The sequence below is a fragment of the Quercus lobata genome, chromosome 8 (genome assembly GCF_001633185.2).
Source record: "Quercus lobata isolate SW786 chromosome 8, ValleyOak3.0 Primary Assembly, whole genome shotgun sequence".
Taxonomy (NCBI): domain Eukaryota; kingdom Viridiplantae; phylum Streptophyta; class Magnoliopsida; order Fagales; family Fagaceae; genus Quercus; species Quercus lobata.
In genome coordinates, this window is record NC_044911.1 from 4287228 (window position 1) to 4309717 (window position 22490).

General features: G+C 36.6%; 1 protein-coding gene and 2 pseudogenes across 2 annotated transcripts; 1 reads left to right on the forward strand and 2 right to left on the reverse strand.

The window, feature by feature from the left end:
* The first annotated feature begins 7847 nt into the window (after positions 1 to 7847).
* LOC115956139 lies at positions 7848 to 9367 on the forward strand (annotated as a pseudogene).
* A 2587-nt stretch (positions 9368 to 11954) lies between these two features.
* LOC115956140 lies at positions 11955 to 12966 on the reverse strand (annotated as a pseudogene).
* Positions 12967 to 16355: 3389 nt separating this feature from the next.
* On the reverse strand, positions 16356 to 22412 carry LOC115955993 (probable serine/threonine-protein kinase PBL18). Of its 2 annotated transcripts, XR_004084240.1 has the most exons (4): positions 21896 to 22412; positions 21373 to 21613; positions 16984 to 17084; positions 16356 to 16852 (listed from the first exon to the last, which is right to left on the reverse strand). XR_004084240.1 is itself a non-coding variant. In XM_031074431.1 (2 exons), the coding sequence occupies exons 1-2, from the start codon at positions 22366 to 22368 to the stop codon at positions 21457 to 21459; spliced, it is 630 nt and encodes a 209-aa protein (XP_030930291.1). In that variant the 5' UTR covers positions 22369 to 22412; the 3' UTR covers positions 21145 to 21456. The 2 variants fall into 2 exon arrangements, 1 of the variants encoding a protein (XP_030930291.1); XM_031074431.1 differs by lacking the exons at positions 16356 to 16852; positions 16984 to 17084 and having other exon boundaries at positions 21145 to 21613.
* Positions 22413 to 22490: the final 78 nt, after the last annotated feature.

Below are 22490 nucleotides of genomic sequence, written 5' to 3' on the forward strand. Positions count from 1 at the left end.
ACAAAATAAATGGATCCCAATTAGAACCTAAATATACAAAAACTACTTTAAAACTATTTTATCTATTTTATCACCTTCCATCATTAAAATTAAAATTAAAATTAAAATCATATTACACCGTTGGGGCTATATTTTAAAATAAAAATAATTAATTAATTGATATTCAGCTACAGTAATTAATTTGCCTGTTGCGAAGTTCTGGGAGTTAGGCTGCACATACAAGCCTTCTCAGTTCATAAGTGAATGCATAACATTACCTGCTTTTGATTTCTACCAAAACAAATGGTCTTCATGGATGACTTTTTTTTTTTTTTTTTTGATAGGAGTCTTCATGGATGACTTTTATGTTAAGATTGGTTAAATATATTGGCAGGCAAGTAAGGATTGCGATTTTACAAAGGCAAATGAACAGTTTGGATAAGTAGAAACAAATAGCATTCTTATATATCTAAAAGGAACAACTTAAATTTTTTTTTTTTAATTATTCTTCAGTTCATGCCTAGATATCTGGGTCCTTTTTTTTTTTTTGAAAAGGAACAAAGATTTCATTGCAAACAAGAAGGAGATTACAGAAAGAAGCCTGCTGTGTAGGTCTATTAGAGCAGTAAATCTGCTTGTACAGTTGATTCTAAAAAGGAGGGAGTAACCCCTTTCCACAAATGATGAGATCCATTCCTACGGGCAAAGAGAGCAAGCTCATGAGCTGCATAATTAGAAGCCCGGTTTAGGTGCCTAAAAGAGCAGAAAGAAAAGGTTTCTTTGGCTTGAATAATGTCCTGAATAATGTGCCCAAATGGAGTCCCTAAGGCAGAATCGTTGACAGCATCTATCACATTGGAAGCATCACTTTCAAACATCACATGAGTGAGCTGCAGATCTTGGGCGAGCAAAATACCTTGCTCCAAAGCAAGGACTTCCGTTAATTCCGCTGGGAAGTGGGACTGAAGAGGTTTGCAGAGGGCAGCAAAAGTTCCACCATTGCAATCTCTAATGATGACTCCAATACTAGAGGATCCATCAAAGTCCGAAGAGGCTCCATCCACATTAATCTTGAATACACCAGGAGGAGGAGGGGACCAGCAACCAGCAAGCGACGGCCTAGGAGCAGAAAAATCAATGGTTGCTGCGTCAGAGAAGTCCTCAATGGAACTTCTAGCCATCTGCCAGACCTGTAAAGGGGAAGAGCACTTGCCTTCATGAACAACTCTGTTTCTGTTGTACCAGATAGCCCAAGCTGCAGTGAAGAAAAATTCAAGATCTTGAGAAGGCTTGTGAGCAAGAATGAACATGGCCACATCAGGGAGAGCCCAACTGCTCCTTTGGTTCGGTTGCAGCCCATCACACCAAAGATTCCAAACCTGGGAAGCAAACTCACAATGTAATAAAGTATGATGAATAGATTCAATTCCCCCATTGCAAATCGGACATTCATTGCTGGTAATAATGCCACGGGAGCGCAACTTTTCCTTGGAAGGCAGCCCATTGACACAAGCCCTCCAAGCAAAGATTTTAATCTTTGCAGGGAGGTTGAGGTGCCATAAACACTTCCAAAGGGGCTTGAGAGGATCTCCCATAGAGCTTCCCACAACATCCTTTTCTTCAAGCAAGCAGTGGGCAAAGTGGTAAGCGCTCTTCACAGTGAACTCCCCACGTCTGTTCCCCATCCATATTAATTTGTCTTCAGGCAAGCTTCGACTAAAAGGCAATTTTAGGATTGTTTCAGCTTCAAAGGGAAGGAAGGTTGCTCTAATAACATCAACTCTCCACCATTTTGTGACCGGGTCAATGAGGGAAGAGACCATGGGAAATAAAGAGGGATTATTAGGGGGAGTGATGACTTTGTGTGTGGTGGGGGTGGGGAGTCATTTGTCATCCCATGTATGAATTTGTTTGCCGTTGCCCACACGCCACCGAGTTCCTTTCCTGATAACCTCTAAGCTGTTAAAAATGCTCCGCCAAGAGTAGGACGGGTTAAAGCCAAGAGTAGCACTGAGAATGTCACCAGAAGGAAAGTAGCGTGCTTTGAGGACCCGAGCGATAAGGGAAGTTAGGTTTGTGAGGATTCTCCAAGCTTGTTTCGCCAACATGGCTAGATTAAAAGCTCGCAAGTTCCGGAAGCCCAAACCCCCTTTAGATTTAGGATGACACATTTGCTTCCAACCCACCCAAGCCAATTTTTACTCTTGGTGTTTTTGGCCCCACCAAAAGTTCCTTATCATGCTTTCAAGATCATCACAAAGGCCCTGTAGGAGCTGAAAACAGCTCATAGAGTAGGTGGGGATCGCTTGGGCTACCGCCTTAATGAGGATTTCCTTTCCACCCATAGAGAGCAATTTACCCTTTCAACCGGCTAGTTTTTGCCCAACCCGCTCCTTAAGAATAGAGAAGACCTGATTTTTTGACCTTCCGATGAAAGATGGGAGACCAAGATATTTGGAGTGCCTTGAGTCTTGCATCGGCCCCAAAATGGCAAAAATTGCATCCTTTATATCCTGATGAGTGTTCGGGCTGAAAAAAACCGAGGATTTATCTGTATTAATCTTCTGGCCTGAAGCATCCTCATACCTCCGAAAGATTTGCTTAAGCTCTTGACACTCTTCGGGCTTAGCCTTACAAAAGAGGATGCTATCATCCGCGAAGAAGAGATGGGTAATGTTTGGGCAATTACGGGAAATAGAAATGCCATTAAGGAAGTGATTTCTTGCTGCCTTGTGAATGATGGCCGAGAGTCCCTCAGCACAAAGAAGGAAAAGGCTCGGGGAGAGGGGGGTCGCCTTGGCGTAGGCCCCTGGATGGAGTGATGTTCCCATAAGCCGCCCCATTTATTAGGACTGAATAGGAGACGGAAGTAATGCATTGCATAATGAGATTCACCCATTTAGAACAAAAACCAAGCTTTTCCATGACCCTTTTAATAAAAACCCATTCTACCCTGTCAAAAGCCTTACTCATATCAAGCTTAACAGCCATATAACCCTCTTTTCCGGCTGTTTTGTGGTTTAGGTAGTGCATTAATTCAAAAGCCACTAACACGTTGTCCGTAATGAGGCAGTCTGGAGTAAAAGCACTTTGGTTCTCAGAGATGATATCTGGGAGAAGGTTTTTGAGTCTGTTGGCCAAAGTTTTGGAGATAAGCTTGTAGGTAACGTTGCAAAGGCTAATGGGTCTAAATTCAGTCATTTTCTTTGGGTTGCTTGTTTTTGGGATGAGGGAAATATTAGTTTTATTAATTTCATTCATGGGCAGATTGTTGTTGAGGACATTCAGGACCATATTAGTAATGCTATTTCCTACAATATTCCAATATTTTTGGTAAAAAATAGTGGACATACCGTCTGGTCCGGGAGCTTTGGTAGGATGAATTTGCTTGAGAGCTGTAGCCACTTCCTCTCTAGTAAAAGCAAGAGATAAGCTTTCATTCATCTCCTCGGTCACCTTAGAGGGGATGGCCTCAACGACCTCCTCAACCCTAGTGGGGAAAGCAGTGGAGTAAATGTTTCAAAATAGTCTACGGCTGCCCGAGCAATTGAATCCTTCTCCACACACCACCTACCATGTTCATCCCATAATCCCAGGATTGTGTTTTGTTTACGCCTATCTGAAGCGTGGGCGTGGAAGAATTTTGTGTTCCTATCACCTTCCTTTAACCAATGTGCCTTGGCTCTTTGACCCCAATACAGCTCCTCATCCTCCAACAGCCCATTCAACTCCCTTCTTAGGTTTCTAATCTCAGAACTTAGCTCACCATTTTTATCTTGCTGTGTAAGGGCACTTAAGGCATTTCGCTTTAATTGGATTTTCTTTGGGATAAGGCCATAGACCGATGAACTCCAGCTAGATAATTCAGAGGCACAACGCTTTAAATTTTCCATAATACCTTCTGGTGTGCTTAAATCCACCCCCATCCCCCAAGCGGATTCAATAATGTTCCTGCATTCCTCATTCTTAGCCCTTAAGGCTTCAAAGTGGAATCGTTTAGCATTGGATACGCGTTGTGGGGGGGAATCGGTAAGAAACAAAGCACAATGATTAGAAGTTGAGTCCACAATGTGGTAAACTCTCATCCCATCAAATTTCCCAGTCCACTCAGTGTTAGCAAAGGCTCTGTCAAGTCTTAATTGAATTCTATTCTCACCCTCTTGCATATTGCACCAAGTGAAATCAGCACCACTATAACCCAAATCCACAAATCCACAAAAATTCACAGCATTCCTAAAACCTTCCATTTGATGTTGGGGACGAGTAATTCCCCCATCTTTTTCATTTATGGATAATATTTCATTAAAATCACCCAAACACAGCCATGGAAGTAGAAATTGACTATGCAAGAAAGCAAGAAGGTGCCAAGATTCGTGCCTTCGATGAGTATCAGGGTGACCATAGAAGCCAGTAATCCTCCATTGGAAATTTTCCCCAGACTCCCTGACAATGGCGTCAATATGGTACCCTGAATAGCTGTTGATATTCAAGTTTACATCCCTGGTCCAAAGCATAGCCACTCCACCACTACGGCCCCTGCTTGGGACAATAAGGCCATTTGCAAAACCAATCCGGTTTTTTATTTTCTCCATCCGCTTTATTTTCGACTTTGTCTCCATGAGAAAGACAATTTTGGGCTTCCAGCGACGCACCAAATCGTGCAACGCTCTGACTGACCGGGGGTTCCTGAGCCACCGGCAGTTCCAGCTTAGACAATTCATTACTCTCGGCGATGCTGCAAAGCAGCCATCACCGATATTTCTAATCAACCTAGACAACTCTTCAAATAGCACTTTTGACCCCAAGTCCACGGCAATTAAAAATTAACATACTCCTAATTCAGCATCACTTCAAAGATTCAAATATCCAACACAAAGATGCCCAAAACAAGAGACTCTTAAGAGACTGAATTACCTGTAGCCAAGATGAGGTGCTAATGAAATGATATAGAAGCTCCAACTATTGCAGAGAGCTCGCCCAAGAAAAATGTTGGTCCACGAAGCCGAAGCTCACCCAACAGCGGCCAAATCTTCAGAGCTACGATGAAGGAGATTGGCGCCCGAAGACCATGAGGCGACGACCTCAATCAATAGCGAGAAAAACCACACAAAGGGTACAGGGAGCCCACACAGCAAAAGCCCACACACTGGGCAAGGCACCAAGAAGAGTTCCAAGGAGCTCACCCAACGGCAGACAAAACAACGGAGCTACGGTGAAGAAGATCGGCGTCAAGAGACCTTGAGGCGGCGACCTCTATTAACAAACGGGGACCCACCGAATGGGCACGGGGAACCCACACAGAGAGAGCCCACACACAGGGCAAGGCAGCCAATAGAAGCTCTTGCGACCGCTAGCGGAAAGATCGCAAGAACGTGCGCTAAGAGAAGGAGTTGGAACCCAATCCAGAGAGAGTAAGAGCCAGAAGCTCTAGAAAGACCTGGAACCCAGCGGTCCAGAGAAAAAAACTCCTACTAGGGAGAGAAAACTTAAACTAACTTTCTAGATGCTGACGGGTTAGTCCTATTACTTTCTTGTCAAACTTATCCAATTGTACTTTTAATATCAATTTTTAGTAGTGGGGGTCAGAGTAGAGAATTGAAAGTGAACTATGAAATTTATGGATTTTAATGCCAGGATTTAGAAATTCTTATTGTAGTTCCAAGAGTATCACGCACTAAGAAAATTTGTGAATTTATGAAATGCTTTGTGATTTGGTTGAATGTGCAATAAGGTTTAGTAGGGAGTTTGGTTTTATTGTTTGACAAGAAAGAAAAGAGAGAGAACAATGTTATGAACTCTTACACTAACTTGGGCGTGGACTCGTGTACTTGCATTCTTCAGGGATGTGACCTGGTCATTGTCATTATCTGCAAGCACTAGAGTTGAGAAGAGAGGCATGTGACTTTATGTATGGCTTCCTGCCTGCTTTGCCTTTCATACATGCATGTAAATTTCTGTATGTTTTCACATGCATAAAGAATGCTGAGACTTGGAAACACAACCACAAATTGCATTTTGGAAACATACTTTTCCCACTGACTGTGCTTAGCCTTTTCTTATGATCTTCCACTGTCCATGGAGCAGATTGTGAATCTTGTCAATTGCACTTCAAGAAGTGGGGTTGGTCATGGGCTAATGGATGGAACTACTAAAGGTGCTTTACAAGCATGAAAACCAGTGGGTGGATTTAAGATTGGAAAAGAAGCTGGTGAATGGACAGCCTCAAATTTTCATTCATATCTACCTTTAGAAACTTACCTTACTTGCAGGTGATACTATCGTTGCTACCATATCACCAAATTTTGATACATCTCATTTCCATGAATTGCTTTTAATAGTGCAGGTCTTTTATTTTTATTTTTGAGGACAGGAGGAATTGTTCTGATAGTATTGCTTCTTGTTGCTCTTCCTGGTTGTATTGGTACTCTAGATGAGGTGTTTGATTCAACTGGAACGGATAGGGTCAGAGCTTCATGTTCCCTTACTTTGGTGAACTATGACACAATCTATTTAAAGCTATTAGGCTTTCTTGATGATTTTAAGGATTGTGTTACATTGTCCAAAGGAGAGGTTGCATCTATGGACAGTTTGCAGCAGTAACTCAAGAGGCTTTAGCTTATTTAGCAGAATTTAATTTTTTTTCTTCTTAGTGACGAAGGCAGACGTGAAACTGAACTGCAAATTATTATTGGGGCTGTTTCTTCATAATTTTTGTAGTTGACAATGGATTGATTGTTTTGAGATTCGTTTTCAATCCATTTGATTCATAAGCAATGGACGTAATTTCATAAAGATTGTTGCACACTAAAAACCATTCTGAGATTTGGAAATGGATTCTTTAATATATCTTTGGAGTGTGAAAAAAAATTGTAAATTCCTGGTTCATGATCTGTACTTTGTCACATTTCAGCATGGAATCAGTCATGGTTCAAGTGGTGCTTTGCTAAGTTTGTTTTGTTTTGCTCTCTAAAATATTTCAGGTAGTGCTTTGCTTTGTGAATAATGGAATAATGCTAAATATGAATTAAGGCTCTCTAAATTAACAAATAGCTAGTGAAACCAGTGCCTTGTTGTATGGTAAAGAAGGTGATGCTAAGTTTGGAAATTCATGTTTAGTATAGGATGTTGTGTTTGTTGATAATTAGGGTTGATTTTATTTTTCTTGCATTTCAATTTGTGGCTCTATGCTAGCTTTGGTATCAGGGAACCTAGCTCGAGTTGTTGTTATTACAGAGGGGAGTGCTTGCTACAGTTGCCCATACCCCTATTGATGCAAATGCCTTGTGGTTATCCCTGATAATACTGCTATTGGGAATGTGTATTTGGAATGTGTTTTCAATGAGCAGAGTTCCGTGACCAATGACTTTCTCTTATTCCTGCCATGATCTTCAATGTTTACGTTATTGACTAGTGAGGGAAAATATGCACCATGGACAATTTGATAGCAGCAGGAAACACTTGGGTATACTTGATTCTTGAAATATATAAAGTTCCTTGAAATTTTGAAAATGATAATTATATCTTGCTTCCAGTTCAACATGCTTAAACCATTTCTTTAGCTTAACCTCTTGCACAAGAATATCCACACCGACCACACCATATGCAATTTAGTTGTTAGAGAGCAAGAATTGTCTTCCTATCATCTCTAGGATTATTATTGTAGCCAGTTTTTCACATCTGTTTTTGAGAGGTAGGATCCAATTATTGTAGGTGTCTGAAGACTCTGAAATGTGAAGAATTTTTAGATTTCATAATATGTTGGCTTGGTGAGGAAAGCTGTAGGAGATCAATGACTGCCTGTCTAACTACTCAAATATGACATAGCCTCTTTTTTTTTCCCTTTAGCTTTCTTTGCCCCTCTTTTTTGAACTGCAACCTACTTAATTTTTCATCTCATTGCAAATTTGTCCAAGTCTCAAATACTTGAATCCCTTGGAGCTATTGTTGAAAGGGTAAGACCTGTCTCAATTACAAACACAAACCACTTTGTGAATATTACACGGAGAAGGGCTCTGGAAGCGAATGAAGCAGCATCAAAGCATAGAGAAGCTGACCAAATGAAAGGAAACCTTGTGGAACAAACCATTGATTACACAACTGGTGAAGAGAAACAAAGTTTGGCTCTACCACATAATTGTAAAGTTTGCTTCTTTGCTGATCATTTTGAAAATCTATCAAACTTCTGAGCACACAATAAGGGTACAAGGCCTCAGATTTGGCAACAAACAGGGTAGTTTAGATGCATTTGTCGCAGCTGCAGGCACAGGACAGACAATGGCTGGTCTTTCCATGATTCTCCAAGTCATTTTATTTTCCCTCCTTCAATTTAAACATTCATATTATATTTGTCAATGAATCCATTAGCATGTGTTCAACAGGAAAAGAATTTCAACAATAAGTGCTTCTTGATAGATCCCCCTGGTTCTGGTTTATTCAAAAAGTTTACAAGGAGGGGCGATGCACACTAGAGAGGACGAAGAATGAAGAATCCATTTGACACAATAACAGAAGAACTTGGAATAAATTGATTATCATAGAATTTCATGACGGCAAAACTTGACGGGGCTTTCAGAGGCACAGATTTGGAAGCTGTTGAAATGTCTTGGTAAGTACATGCCTTTGTTTTTCTAAAGTGATATATTATGTTGATACTTGATAGGATGAGAAATGAAACCAATGGGAAAAAGATTGGGCCCATTCTACCAGTTTGCTGTTTTGTTGATTCTACTGTACTGTGGATTTTTTCCCTTTTTTTTCCACCATTAATATTTTCCAGATGACAAACCAAAAAAAAAAAAAAATCCATTCTTTCACCATTTTCCTTTGATAGAACACAAATACTTTCTGTGTGTTTTAATGCTATGCTTCTTGAACTTTTATCAGGTTTCTTTTGAAGAATGATGGGTTCTTTCTTGGAAGTTCATTGGCCATGAATTGTGTCCAAGCCATCAGATGTTCAGTGACACAATCCATTGGCCCTAGTCACTCTATTGTAACTATGATTTGTGATAGTGAGATAAGTCATCTGAATAAGTTTCACAGTGCTCAATATCTATCTCAGCATGGATTGACTCTCAAGGCTACAAGATTAGAGCTTCTGGGACATCAGATGAGTTAGTGTGATCAAGAGCTTTGACCTAGATGTTTATTTTACCTCCATCCAAAGTTTGGGTAGGCCTATGCGATTATATTTCTCTAACAAAGTTTTGTACATCTGGGTTAAGATAATGTCAATTTTTTGTTTCATTCTATTCAAGACACCAATATGTATTTTCATTAAGAGGTGTACAATATATATTGTATTCAAAGCTGTGTACAAGGATGATTGAAATCATTTTGTCAAGTGAAGTTGAATGAATTAATGCCAATTACCAGTTATTATGGTCTATGGCAATGTCAAGAGGAAATAAGTTTGCCAAAAAAATTTGAGTAGTTAGTTCATTTTACTGTGAGTATGACTCTTAGAGCATCATTGTAGAAGGATATTAACAATGAATACTACTTATCTTGCTTGGCTTTTCCTTCTAATCTCTAACCTTTGAGTCATTATAAACAATAAAGCATTTTGAAAATCAACTCAGTTCTGCCTTTTAATCTCTTAACTTCTGAGCCATTGTGAAATAGGAAGACTTGAAATCAACCTGTTGGCGTGCCTAAAACATTTGGATATGCAACAATGTGAATATGTTATAACCACACTCATGTTATAATTCAAAATTAAAACTCATTATTGTGGCTCTTAATGTCCATCCCTGATCCTCCATCATCCAGTGGCCTAGTGTCCACACCAACAAAACTCTTTTTGTCTGTGTGTGTGTTTGTATTACAATGTGTGTATGTATTACAATGCCAAATATCTATCTCAGCGTAGATTGATACCCAAGGTAATTGGATTAGAGTTTTTGGGCATCAAATGAGTTAGTGTGACCTCGATTCTTGACTTGGCTGTTTCTCTCCACTTCTACCAATGTTCAAGCAACCCTATGCAGCAATATTTCTCCAGCAAAGTTCCCTTAGAAGGTGCCTTGTAAATTTAAGAGGATAACAATGAACTGGAGCAGTAATTCTAGATAAGGACTATGTACATCTCTGTTTGTAAGGATAATGACATTTTTGTTTCATACTTTTCAGAATAACAGTATTTATCTCATTCAAAGGGAAGATGTTAACTACAATTATTTTAGTTAGACGATCAATTGTGGGGCAATAAGTTATTTAATGAATTTAAGACCCAAATTCACATGAATGATTAAAATTTAAGACTATTTTGTCAAGAGAATAAGGTTTTCCAAACTAAATTGAAAACACAACTTCAGTATAAACTCATTTTACATTGAAATTGTGTTTTCGGAAACTTGATTTCATTGTAAAATTTGAATTTTGAATGCTTACATAAGAGGCTATTCTAGTTGGAAAGGTACTTTGATGAAACAAATGAGAAATAATCAACCATGGAACAAGCCTCTCAATCTACCCAAATATTTGGTAACATCTATCATTGTTAGCGTTTTCTCTATATCTTACTCAATACATGTCAAGGCAAGGACCAACACAACTTGACGCAGACTTGGCAAATGGTGTTTTAGTTGAGATCCTAATATGGATTGGTATGATTGACTGAGGAGGGGGTAGTGTTTGAATGCTTTGATGAGGTTGTTTCAAAAGCTGCATACAGTTGTGGTCATTTTGGGTTGTGAATTTCGGTAAATGGATCAATTTTTGCTCTGCTACCATATTTGATGTAGTACAAGGTTTGTAAACTTGTCTAGGTATTTATAAAGAAAAAACATAACAAACCTAGGGCTTCACCACTTAAGACTGCTTGAAATCACCACTCAAGTTTTTTCTTTGATGTATCTCTCCACTAGTGCACAAAGTTCAAGCAGCCCTATACAACTATATTTCTCCAGCAGAGTTCCATCAGAAGGTGCCTTTTGAATTTAAGAGGATAACAATGAACTGGAGCAGTAAAAGTAGAGAAGGATTAAGCACATCTCTGTTTGTTAGGATAAAGACATTTTTGTTTCATACTTTTTAGGACAACAATATTTATCTCATTCAAAGGGAAGGTGTTAACTACAATTATACCAATTAGAAGATCAATTGTGGAGCAATAATTTATTTAATGAATTCTCAACCCAAATTCACATGAATGATTAAAATTTAAGACTATTTTGCAAAAAGAAAAAGGTTTGTCAAACTAAATTGAGAAATCATATATATTCTAGAAAAAGAAAATTTACAAACCAACTAAACAATACAAAAGTCTTTTTTTCCCTCAACAAACCACTATACATAGCCAGTTACTAAGACCATGAACTACTTAGTTTGCATTCCTTTTTTTCAAACAAAAGAACAATTATCAAACTCCTTTGCCAATAACAACCTATCCTCCAATTCTTATAGCATCAATACATACTTAAGGGTCTGCCATAATGATAACTTCCCAATGACAGGTTAAAACTGCCATACAAGCTCTATCATCATTCAGTTGCATCACAATTAAACTTCAAGAGGCCTTTCAGAGGCTTCATTCACTACTTGGATTTCATCACTAGAAGCATTCCTTTTCAATGATGCAGAAGCATGCTCTTCAAAACTCTCAAGAAGCTTTAAATTCTGCAAATTTCCCCCAAGCTCTTCACCCGTTTGTGTGAACCTGTGTGATTGCGAAATACCATTAGCTGATCTCATAGAGAATTCTCCTTTATTACTTAAGATGCATACCAATTTATTAGGCCTGCTTCTTAGTAGCAATGGGGATTTCATAATGTCATTAAATGGCTCTCCATTAAATTAGCTTTTATAACTTTTCTAAATTCCATCCATGGCCATTTGTTTGAAAATCAAGTGAGTAAATTTTGTTTGTTGTCATGCCTAAATCATTTGGATATGCAATAATGTTAATCTGTTTATGTATAACATATGATTGGATGAAATCAAGTGAGTAAATAATTAGTGATGGAACGAACCTCTCAATCCGCCTGAGTTGTGGTGACATCAACCATAGTTGGCCTTCTTTGTGGATCTTCCTCTGTACATGCCAAGCCAAGGTCCAGGAAAGCTTGTAATTGCTGCTCTAGGCTAGCCCCTCCTTCCCCATCTTCTGCCAAGATTGCAGGATCAACAATCTCGTTTATGCAACTACGTTGAGCACGGTTATGTATGTATGCTACTATAGTAGTATCTTCATCAATTGTCAATCGGGATATTTTACAAGAATCCTCTCCAGTTAAAAGTTCTAGAAGAAACCGACCAAAATCAAATACATCAGTTTTCTCCATTACCTTGCCTGTTGCATTAAACTCTGGGGCAAAGACCCTTGGATTCAAACAGTGGTAATGAAATTCCACTTCAGTTTCACCTTCGGGAATAGATACAGAAAAATAAAAGCCGGACAATTTAGGAACATCATGTTCATTTAATAAGATACTGCGCATATCTATATTCATGTGGATGACAGGTCTTGGGAAGGCAGTATGGAGGTAAGAAAGAGCATGAGCAATCTGCCTTGCAATCTTTAACCTTCTCTCCCACACCATTGGCTGATGTTGTCGTTCAGTAACACTGGAGACATGAATTCGATATGCAAGGACACCATTGGCGGCAAAATTCATACACATAAATGGGAGATGGAGTGTGAAGACAACAACCTATCGGCTTTAATACATTGTTGTGACCACTCATTTGTGCAGAAATCACTAAATCATTGATGGCAAAATTGGCCCCATTTAAACGCTTAATGACAACAATTCGTCCTTCAAGATAGCCCTTGTACCAATAGGCCCGATAATATGCCAGATGTTCAGAAGAAAAGTTGTTGGTTGCTAGGAGGAGCTGTTGAAGGGAGAAGGTACGGATGGGAATAGGCTTGGCATTGCAAGAGGCAATCAGCTTCTCAAGTAACAGGCATCCATTCTCATAAAACGCTCTCTCTCTTTGCTTTCTTTTATTAAAGAATTGATCGGTGAACCAACTCCAGCACATAATAGCTTGAATGTGAAATGTCCTTGCTCTCTTTTTTTTGTGCTCTACTACTACTCTGCTAGGGAGCGAGGCTCAGCTGAATGACAATGAGGGCATTTTTATTGTAAACTCATTTTATTCATCATCGAAAGAAAAGAGCAAGTGCAGCTGAATTCCTCTATTTGCTTTTTTTTTTTTTTTTTTTGGAATTTCAAAAGGAAAGTGCAGCTTTTGCTTTTCACATTAGTGCCCGTTTGTTTCAGCTTTTAGAAGTTGAAACGCACGTTTTGAAACCCCAGCCCAAAAAGCCCGTTTGGTTAGGTTCAAAAAGTAACTTTTTGTTAAAAGTTACGTTTTTAGTTTGTGAAAAAAACGTGCATTTGCAAAAAGGAGCTCAGGAGGTCCATAATCAGAAAGTTCGTGCGCGTTTCATCAATATTACCGCTGAGGCAGTGTTAAATTACCAAATTGCCCACTGTGCTGCTACAAAGGTCCTCTCTGTGCAGCTCTACTACAAAACAAACACTACAAACACAACAATCTTTCTCTCAAACATCTCTAAACTCAAGCATAATCAGATTATCAGTATACAAACTCAAAAACACATTCTTAAAATTAATCAAATCATAACAGAAAAAAAAAAAAAAAAAGGACAGAGGACAGAAGCCATCTGACTCATCTGGACTGGGTTGGGGACAAAGATGAGCAACAACATGAAGATGAGAGCTCCCTGGAATGTTCTTGAATGAGGGAGAAAAGGAAAATTTTCTTATCACTAAGAGAGTTTTGGAATCAAGTAAGAGAGAGAGAGAGAGAGAGAGAGAGAGAGAGAGAGAGAGAGAGATGGAGAAAGAAAGAGAGAATGGATCTCCCTAGAACGTTCTGAATGAGGGAGAATGAGGGAGAAAAGGAAAATAAAAGAAGGGGGGTAGAGATAGTGGACACGTGTGTGGAGGAGAAAAAAAAGAAAAAGAAATGAAACGTATGGCTGAAAGTGAAATGAAGAAAGGAAAAATAATATAAAAAATAAAAAATTCTAATTGAGAAATGCTACCGTAATATTTTCACAATAAATTTTAAGTAACAGATTATTATTAGTTAATATTGGTTAGTAAAAAAATAATTTCAGTTCTGGGTTCAAATTAGAACTAGTATCAACTTTCCACATAAATTTTGTTGTGAAAATATTGCGAAAAATGTTGTGAACGTAACACTTCTCATAATAAATTTTACACAGAAAGTTATTATTGGTTCTCATTTGAATCTACTAATGACATTATTATTTTTTTATCTACCATTAACAACTTGTCATATAGACTTTATTATGAATTTTTTGTAAAAATGTTGTGTCCGTAACTTGCATTAAGAGAGATAATTAAAACAAAGAATTCTCTTATATATATATATATATATATATATATATATATCTTGTCATTTTTGGTAATTTATAACTCAAACCTCTACTTTTATAAGTGCTAGCTAAACACTCAATTTTTTTAAAAAGCACTTTTTAACAGTTTTTACCAAACACTCAGCTTTTTAAAAAAACACTTTTTCATTATGCACTTTTTGAAAACTCAAATTTTCAAAAAGCCCAACTTCAAAAAGTTGAACCAAACTCACCTTAGCCCTTCAAAGCCAATCCATACCGTGTGTTGACTTTGGAGGGGCCCACCAGTTTCTATAGTATTTCCTTTTATTTATTTATTTTATGGTCCTCTATTTTGGTCATGTTTTTAATTTTTTCCTCAATTTTTTATTACTTTCTTTTTGTTCTTATATCTTTAAACTTACTGATATTTTGATCCCGACATCATCTAACTTATAAAAAAAGAAAAAAGAAGTAATTTCAAACTAGTAGTGCATTCCATTTATTACTTAGGTATTCTTTGTAAATAAGTCCATTTATTACTTAGACATTCTTTGTAAATGAGATTATAATAGGGACCAAAAAGACAACAAGTTTAAAAATATAGAGATCAAAATTAAGTTATAAAAACTTGAATACCAAATTATAAATATGACCAAAATATAGAAAGCAAAAAGTACTGTCATTAAATTTTTTTTTTTTTTTTTTTTTTGTTTTTTGCCTCAACATTTTTTGAAAATAATCCAACTTTTAGTTTTTTTGTAACAAATTTAACATAAAAATTACCAAATACCATATCTTTTGATAAACACTACCCAAAAAAAAAAATAAATAAAGATGCTACATCCGCAACACACTCTAGTATAATGGATTTATGCAAAATTTTTTAAAAAAATGGAAAACAAATACATATGAAGCACAAAAATTATGTGGATTGACCTTATATCAACGTTCACAAGTGGCGTTGAGGAAAAAGTTTAACTAAAAATTTAGAATGACAACCCTAATGACACTTAGAAAAATCGAATCCCAAATGCACTCAAAGGACTCTCTCTATCTCTCTCTCTCTCTCTCTCTCTCTCTCTCTCAAAAGCAAAAGCTAAAATAATTCTTGTTTTCTCTAGACAAAATTTTGGATACTCTATTAGAAATATAAACATATGATGGAATATACATATAATCGAATTCTCAGAATATTAATCCAATATCCTTCTAAAAAAAAATAAAGAATATTAAAATCCAATAATATATAAAGTTATAGATTAGTTTAACATCTCTAGGAGTTACAAACTTACATTATATGCACAACTTAATCCTAACTCATATTCTCTTTCATATATATAGATATATATATTATAACTTTTGTGAACATTACATCATTTTTTTTATTTTTTATTTATTAGATTAATACGTTGAAAATCTCTTTTCTAAATTACACGTTCTCATTATTTTTAATATGAACACCAAACTTTGAGTTAATTGGCTATCATTTAATATAGATTCATAATCCTATTGTGTGAATAATTTGAAAGTGCAAAAATATCTCAAAATATAAGCATTTTATATAATAAATATTTATCTATCTATTATTAACTTTATATTTTACAAACATGATGAATATAACAATTAATTAGACAATAAAAAAATTATTCAATGATATTAACTTCAACTCAACTTTCTGTATATTCTCACGTATAATATTCCAAGGTCAACATTAGTTTTTGGTAAAAGGTTTTTTTTTTTTTTTGATACAAGATAGAATTTCTACTCTATCCTAATCTAAGTGTAGAGTTAGAGGCGAGAGAATTACGTTCAAATCAATTAAGCTTTTACTCAAGATTTAATTCAAAGCATAGTTGGCTTCAGCTTTGCTAACTGACTACATTTGGACATTACCACACATGGGCCACCTAATGTTCTGCACCTCATTCAAGGTTTTCAAGCCATAATCCTCGGGTTTTAAAGAACAAGCAAAATTCCGCTTGAGGTTATTATCATCATTTTTTTTTTTTTTTTTTAAAGATCCAACAGTGACCGAAACTCAAAGTGGAAGGAGCACAAAATAAGAGAAGGGCCAAACACCAACTGCAGCAAATACAACCCAAACATCGGAAATGCTACTGAAAGAATCTTTCGCAGCAAAAGCAAATCTCAAAGGCCTGGTTGAAAATTTATTGCAAAATACATAACCTTTTATAAATTCAGTCTCCAAAGATAACCCAGTGTGCCAAGTTTAAAAAGCTCTCAAATATTCCACTCACTGGGGATTCCACTTCTCAAACTGAGACTCATGACAATGTGGGTCTAGCCAATCCCTGGTAGAGCCCTTTGTCATGTTGCCGGTGGCTTTGCCACCACCCACAAGTTCTCTGAGACTCTCTAACTTATTCTCCCGACCTGTCCCACTGGTCCTCTCATCTGCTTCCTTCAATTTTTGCTTGAACCGCTGCTTACGACCAGCAGAATTTGGGTCTTGCTGCTTTGACTGTGAAGGAGGTGCTCCGTGTGGACATAGGTAGATATTCTCTTCTTTTTTGGCTTGCAAAAGTGAAAAAAAAACACAGATTTTAAAATACAGACTTAAATGCATAAGTAGTCCCATAATCTACAGACTATTTTTTTTTTTCCTTTTCTTTTGTAATGAATAGTGTAGGATTCTTGAGACTGACCTTTGGACAAGGAGGTTTTGAGGCTTCTACTTCTGAAACATCAGTTTTACTCCGATCTAAGTCTCCTATTTCCAGGCTTGGAATCACGAATCCATCAGTGTCTGATGCATATAAAGGACATAGATTAATGTAAGCACAATAAGAGACACCTAAAAAAATTTAGAGAAATTAATGCCGATGACACCAACACAAGCCCCTTTTTTAAAAAATTTAATCAGTCACAAAAACAGGTCACCGAGAAGTGAAAGAACATATTCATCAAGATCACAATTACCATCACATCTACTCACTATTACACTAACACATAAGGCTAAACTACGAAATCAATCTGTGAATACAAACTACAAGGGATATTATAACAAGATGAAAACACTCTCTCCAATATGATAATTACTAATGATGTAACAAGTAATGACACAACTAAAGACATTGTTCCTTGAGACAGTGATAGATGTTACACCTTCCACTCTTGCAGACCACAAACAGTCCACCAATTAGTTACATGTCAATTCATCAAGTATGGCCTGTGAGAAGGCTGCATATTACTCCCATCAAAATGAACAATACTTACGCCAAAGAAAGAAACTTAACATTTACTATTCTTCAATGTAAACAGGATAAATGAGATTTTAACAATTAAGACATATCAAACTCAACTTCAAATTAGAGCAATTCAAAGACTACAAAGACTCCAAATTTATCAAGTGCCACATGAAAGGCATTACGTTCTATACTCGCTGAATCCTCTACTCATAGCATTCTCTACTGAATAATTACTCATATTCTTTACTATGTCTTCTAAAAGATGGAAAGACAGAGACTGCATAACCATATCAACATAAAAAAAATAAATGGGCAACAACATATACATATATAGTAAATAATGTTCGACTGTATAATTCATTTAATTGCTTAGGAAACAGTGAAAGCGAAAAAGCACAGGAATGGATGAAACAAATTGTCCTTGTGAAAAATTAGCCCATCAATGATTAATCACATAATAATCATCATGTGTGATCTCAAGGCACAACAAACAAATTCAGAAACATACATTAGAGTTATGAACATTAGATAGTTATAAACTTCAAAGGACCAAGCTCATTCACATGGAGTTCCAATCATCCTAATGTAAGATGTATGCGCAAAAAAGCTTAAAGATCACTGAGTCTAATTTATGGTCAATCTACTAAACCCACTAAATGAACTACAGGAAATGAGTTAGTAAAAAGTTACGTGGAAATGGCCCATTGAAACAATAATAAACTCTTCCGGGGACATAACAGTCTCCACTTTGACAGGAAACTTAAGCATAATTGCATTGCAAATAACCATATATTAACAAATGATCTGACATTTATGTGTAATATAGTGCCACCTATAGCTCAGTGCATACATGTAAGTAAGAAACATTGCTTTTGTGATGTTTCCCTCACACTAACAACTTAATCCTCAGCTAACTATATTCACCCATGTTCATTAGAATGGAAACTCATTTAACAGTTTTATAGTTATTCCCATCAAATAAACATAATAACATCGGGAATGAAGATATCAAATCAGTAGGCCACATATTCTCAATTTCTTTTTCATGACAACAACTAAAACAACTTTTTAGGCATATACTCATTCCCTTCATAAATTTTAAGTAAAATATAACTTCTGATTTCAGGTCCCTATTTTTTTTCCCAGGTTCCATGATTTAGCTATATCAATAGATAAGAAATTCTTTTATTGGCTAAGTAAAAGAAATTTTTGAAACATTAGAGATGGTCATCTTTCTAATACAACAATTTAATCTCTTCAACTCTAATGTCTAAAGAAAACCCCTTAAAGTATTTCAGCTTCTCTACATTTCTTTTCAGAACAAAACTTTTCTGCAATTTGAAATGTGCAGACAGCTCCTGAGACAAAGTCAAATACTAAATACATTTCTTTGTTAAACCTCTAATGCCCACACATACCCAATTTAACACTGATGGGTTAAAAAGAAAAACTTTAGCACAATGCAGTCTAGAACTGAGAAATCACACAATACAAGACATGCCCAATTCCAAATATTCATGCAACACCAAAATCATAACTCCACCAACAAAAATCAACAAGACCCACAAATCCAAATCCAAATCACAAGCCCTGCGTATCAACAACTATACACTAACACATCCAATTGCAATGCCATCACCAAAAACCATGCATAGTGAAACTAACTGTTGCATGTAGCTTTGGTTGTGGCGTGTTAGTGTTAAAAAAAAAAAAAAAAAGAGCATAGTGAAACCAACAATTTTCAAATGAAATACTACACTTATAACACAATAGCATAATTAAACAATTACGTCAAGACATGTAGACATAAATCCAGAAAACCCAATATAAAAAAAATACGAAAACTTTCCTCTTCTTTCCCACAGTTTCTCAGCAACATATACATATATAGTAAATTATGTATAATTCATTTAATTGCTTAGGAAAAAGTGCAAGCGAAAAAGCACAGCAATGGATGAAACAAATTGTCCTTGTGAAAAGATAACCCCGTCAATGATTAATCACACGAGAATCACATGTGACCCCAAGACACAAGAAACAAATTCAGAAAATACATTAGTGTTATGAACATCAGGTAGTTATCAACTTCGAAGGACCAAGCTCATACACCTGGAGTTCCATTCATCCTAATGTAAGGTGTATGTGCAAACAAAGCTGAATGATTTATGGTCAATCTACTAAACCCACTAAATGAACTACAGGGACATGAATTAGTAACAAATATTTGGAAATGGGTTATTGAAACAATTATAAACTCTGCCTAGGACATAAAAGTCTCCAATTTGACAGGAAGTTCAAGCATAATTCAGAATAAGCTTTGCAAACAACCATATATTAACAGAAGATCTGACATTTTTGTGTAATATACTGCCAACTATAGCCCAGCACATGCATGTAAGCAAGAAACATTGCTCTTGTGATGCTTCCCTCACGTTGACATGTTGACATAAATCCAGAAAACCAAAAATAATCTTCATGTTGACAATTTTTGGTTCATTATTTTTGGGACATCAATATGTATTTTCTTTCAGAGCTGTATCCCGGGATGATTGATATCATTTTTCCAAGAGAAATGGAATGAGTTAATGCAGATATACCAGTTATTATGATCAATTGTGGGGCAATAGTGTATATGTTTTTTCCTACCCAAATTCTCATCAACAATTAAAACCACTGTCAGGTGGAAATAAATCTGCCAGACTAAGTTCCAGCTTACCAGAAGGATATATACATTGTACAATGTATACTAATCTTGCTTGAAGCCTTTTGAAATCAACTCAGTTCTTGAATGACAACCTTTGAGACGTCGTGAATCAGGAAATATTCTGAAATCAACTAAGTAGTTATGCCTGTTGACATGCTTAAAACACTTGGACATGCAATAATGTGAATCTATTGCATGATTAACCAGTCCCACTCTCCTCTTATTCATAAAATGTAAATTATATTGAAAGGATAAAAGGACACAATGCTTTGCTTGTCTAAATGAGCATACCATTCCAGATTTCCATTGTTATGAATCAATTAGCGAAAGCTAGTTGAAGTCTTCAACATTGAGAATATTATTGTTACCACATGTTATAATTCATTAACAAAATTCCATTTTACTTGCATCATAATTGAAATTTACAAGCCAACTAAACAGCATAGAAGCTCTGTAATCACTCAATTGCATCACAATTAAGCTTTAGGAGGCCTTCCAGAGGCCTCTTGAAGCTTAATTGGAAAGCAATTGCCTGGAAATTTTATTTTTTTGAAAAGGAATTGCTTGGAAATTTATTTTTTTATTCTCGAACATCACTTGATTTCTCAATCCTCCATCATCAGGGGGCCTAGTGTTTGAACCAACAACACTTGCTTTTTTGACAAACTGTATTGGTCCTATTGTGACAATCCTTTGTGATTGTGGGATAAGGCATCTAGATATGTTTACAATGCCAAATATCTTTCTTAGCATAGATTGATACCCTGGGCAATTGGATTAGAGTTTTTGCACGTTAAATGAGTTAGTGTGAGTGTGTGACCTAGAGTTTTTTTTTTGATGTATCTCTCCACTACTGTACAAAGTTCAAGCAGCCCTATGCAACTATATTTCTCCAGCAGAGTTCCATCAAAAGGTTTGCCAAACTAAATTGAGAAATCATATATAATCTAGAAAAAGAAAATTTACAAACCAATTAAACAGTACAGAAGTCTTTTTTTCCCCCAACAAACCACTATACATAGCCAGTTACTAAGACCATGAACTACTTAGTTTGCATTCCTTTTATTCAAACAAAAGAACAATTATCAAACCCCTTTGCCAATAACAACCTATCCTCCAGTTCTTATAGCATCAATACATACCTTAAGGGTTTGCCATAATGATAACTTCCCAATTACAGGTTAAAACTGCCATACAAGCTCTGTCATCATTCAGTTGCATCACAATCAAACTTCAAGAGGCCTTTCAGAGGCTTTGTTCACTGCTTGGATTTCATCACTAGAAGCATTCCTTTTCAATGATGCAGAAGCATGCTCTTCAACACTCTCAAGAAGCTTTAAATTCTGCAAATTTCCCCCAAGCTCTTCACCCGTTTGTGTGAACCTGTGTGATTGCGAAATACCACTAGCTGATCTCATTTAGAATTCTCCTTTATTACTTAAGATGCATACCAGTTTATTAGGCCTGCTTCTTAGTAGCAATGGGGATTTAATAATGTCATTAAATGGCTCTCCATCAAATTAGCATTTTTAACATTTCTAAATTCCATCCATGGCCATTTGTTTGAAAATCAAGTGAGTAAATTTTGTTTGTTGTCATGCCTAAATCATTTGGATATGCAATAATGTGAATCTGTTTATGTAAATAATTAGTGATGGAACGAACCTCTCAATCCGCCTGAGTTGTTTGGTGACATCTACCATAGTTGGCCTTCTTTGTGGATCTTCCTCTGTACATGTCAAGCCAAGGTCCACCACAGCTTGTAATTGATGCTGTAAACTAGCACCTCCATCCCCATCTTCAGCCAAGATTGCAGGGTCCATAATCTCGTTTATGCAACTACCTTGTGCACGGTTATGTAGGTATGCTACTAAAGTAGAATCTTTATCAATTGTAAATCGGGTTATATTAAGAGAATCCTCTCCAGTTAAAAGTTCAAGAAGAATCCGACCAAAAGCATATACATCAGCTTTCTCAGTTGCCTTGCCTGTTGCTTCAAACTCCGGGGCGCAGAATATTGAACGAAAAGGAGCGTCCACGTCAGCTTCACCTTCGGGAATTGATACAGAAAAATGAAAGTGGGACAATTTGGGAACATCATGTTCATCTAAGAAGATACTGTGCATGAAGATACCCATGTGGATGACAGGTCTAGGGAAGGCAGTATGGAAATAAGAAAGAGTATGAGCAAAGGTTTTCAAGCCATAATCCTCGGGTTTTAAAGAACAAGCAAAATTCCGCTTGAGGTTATTATCATCAT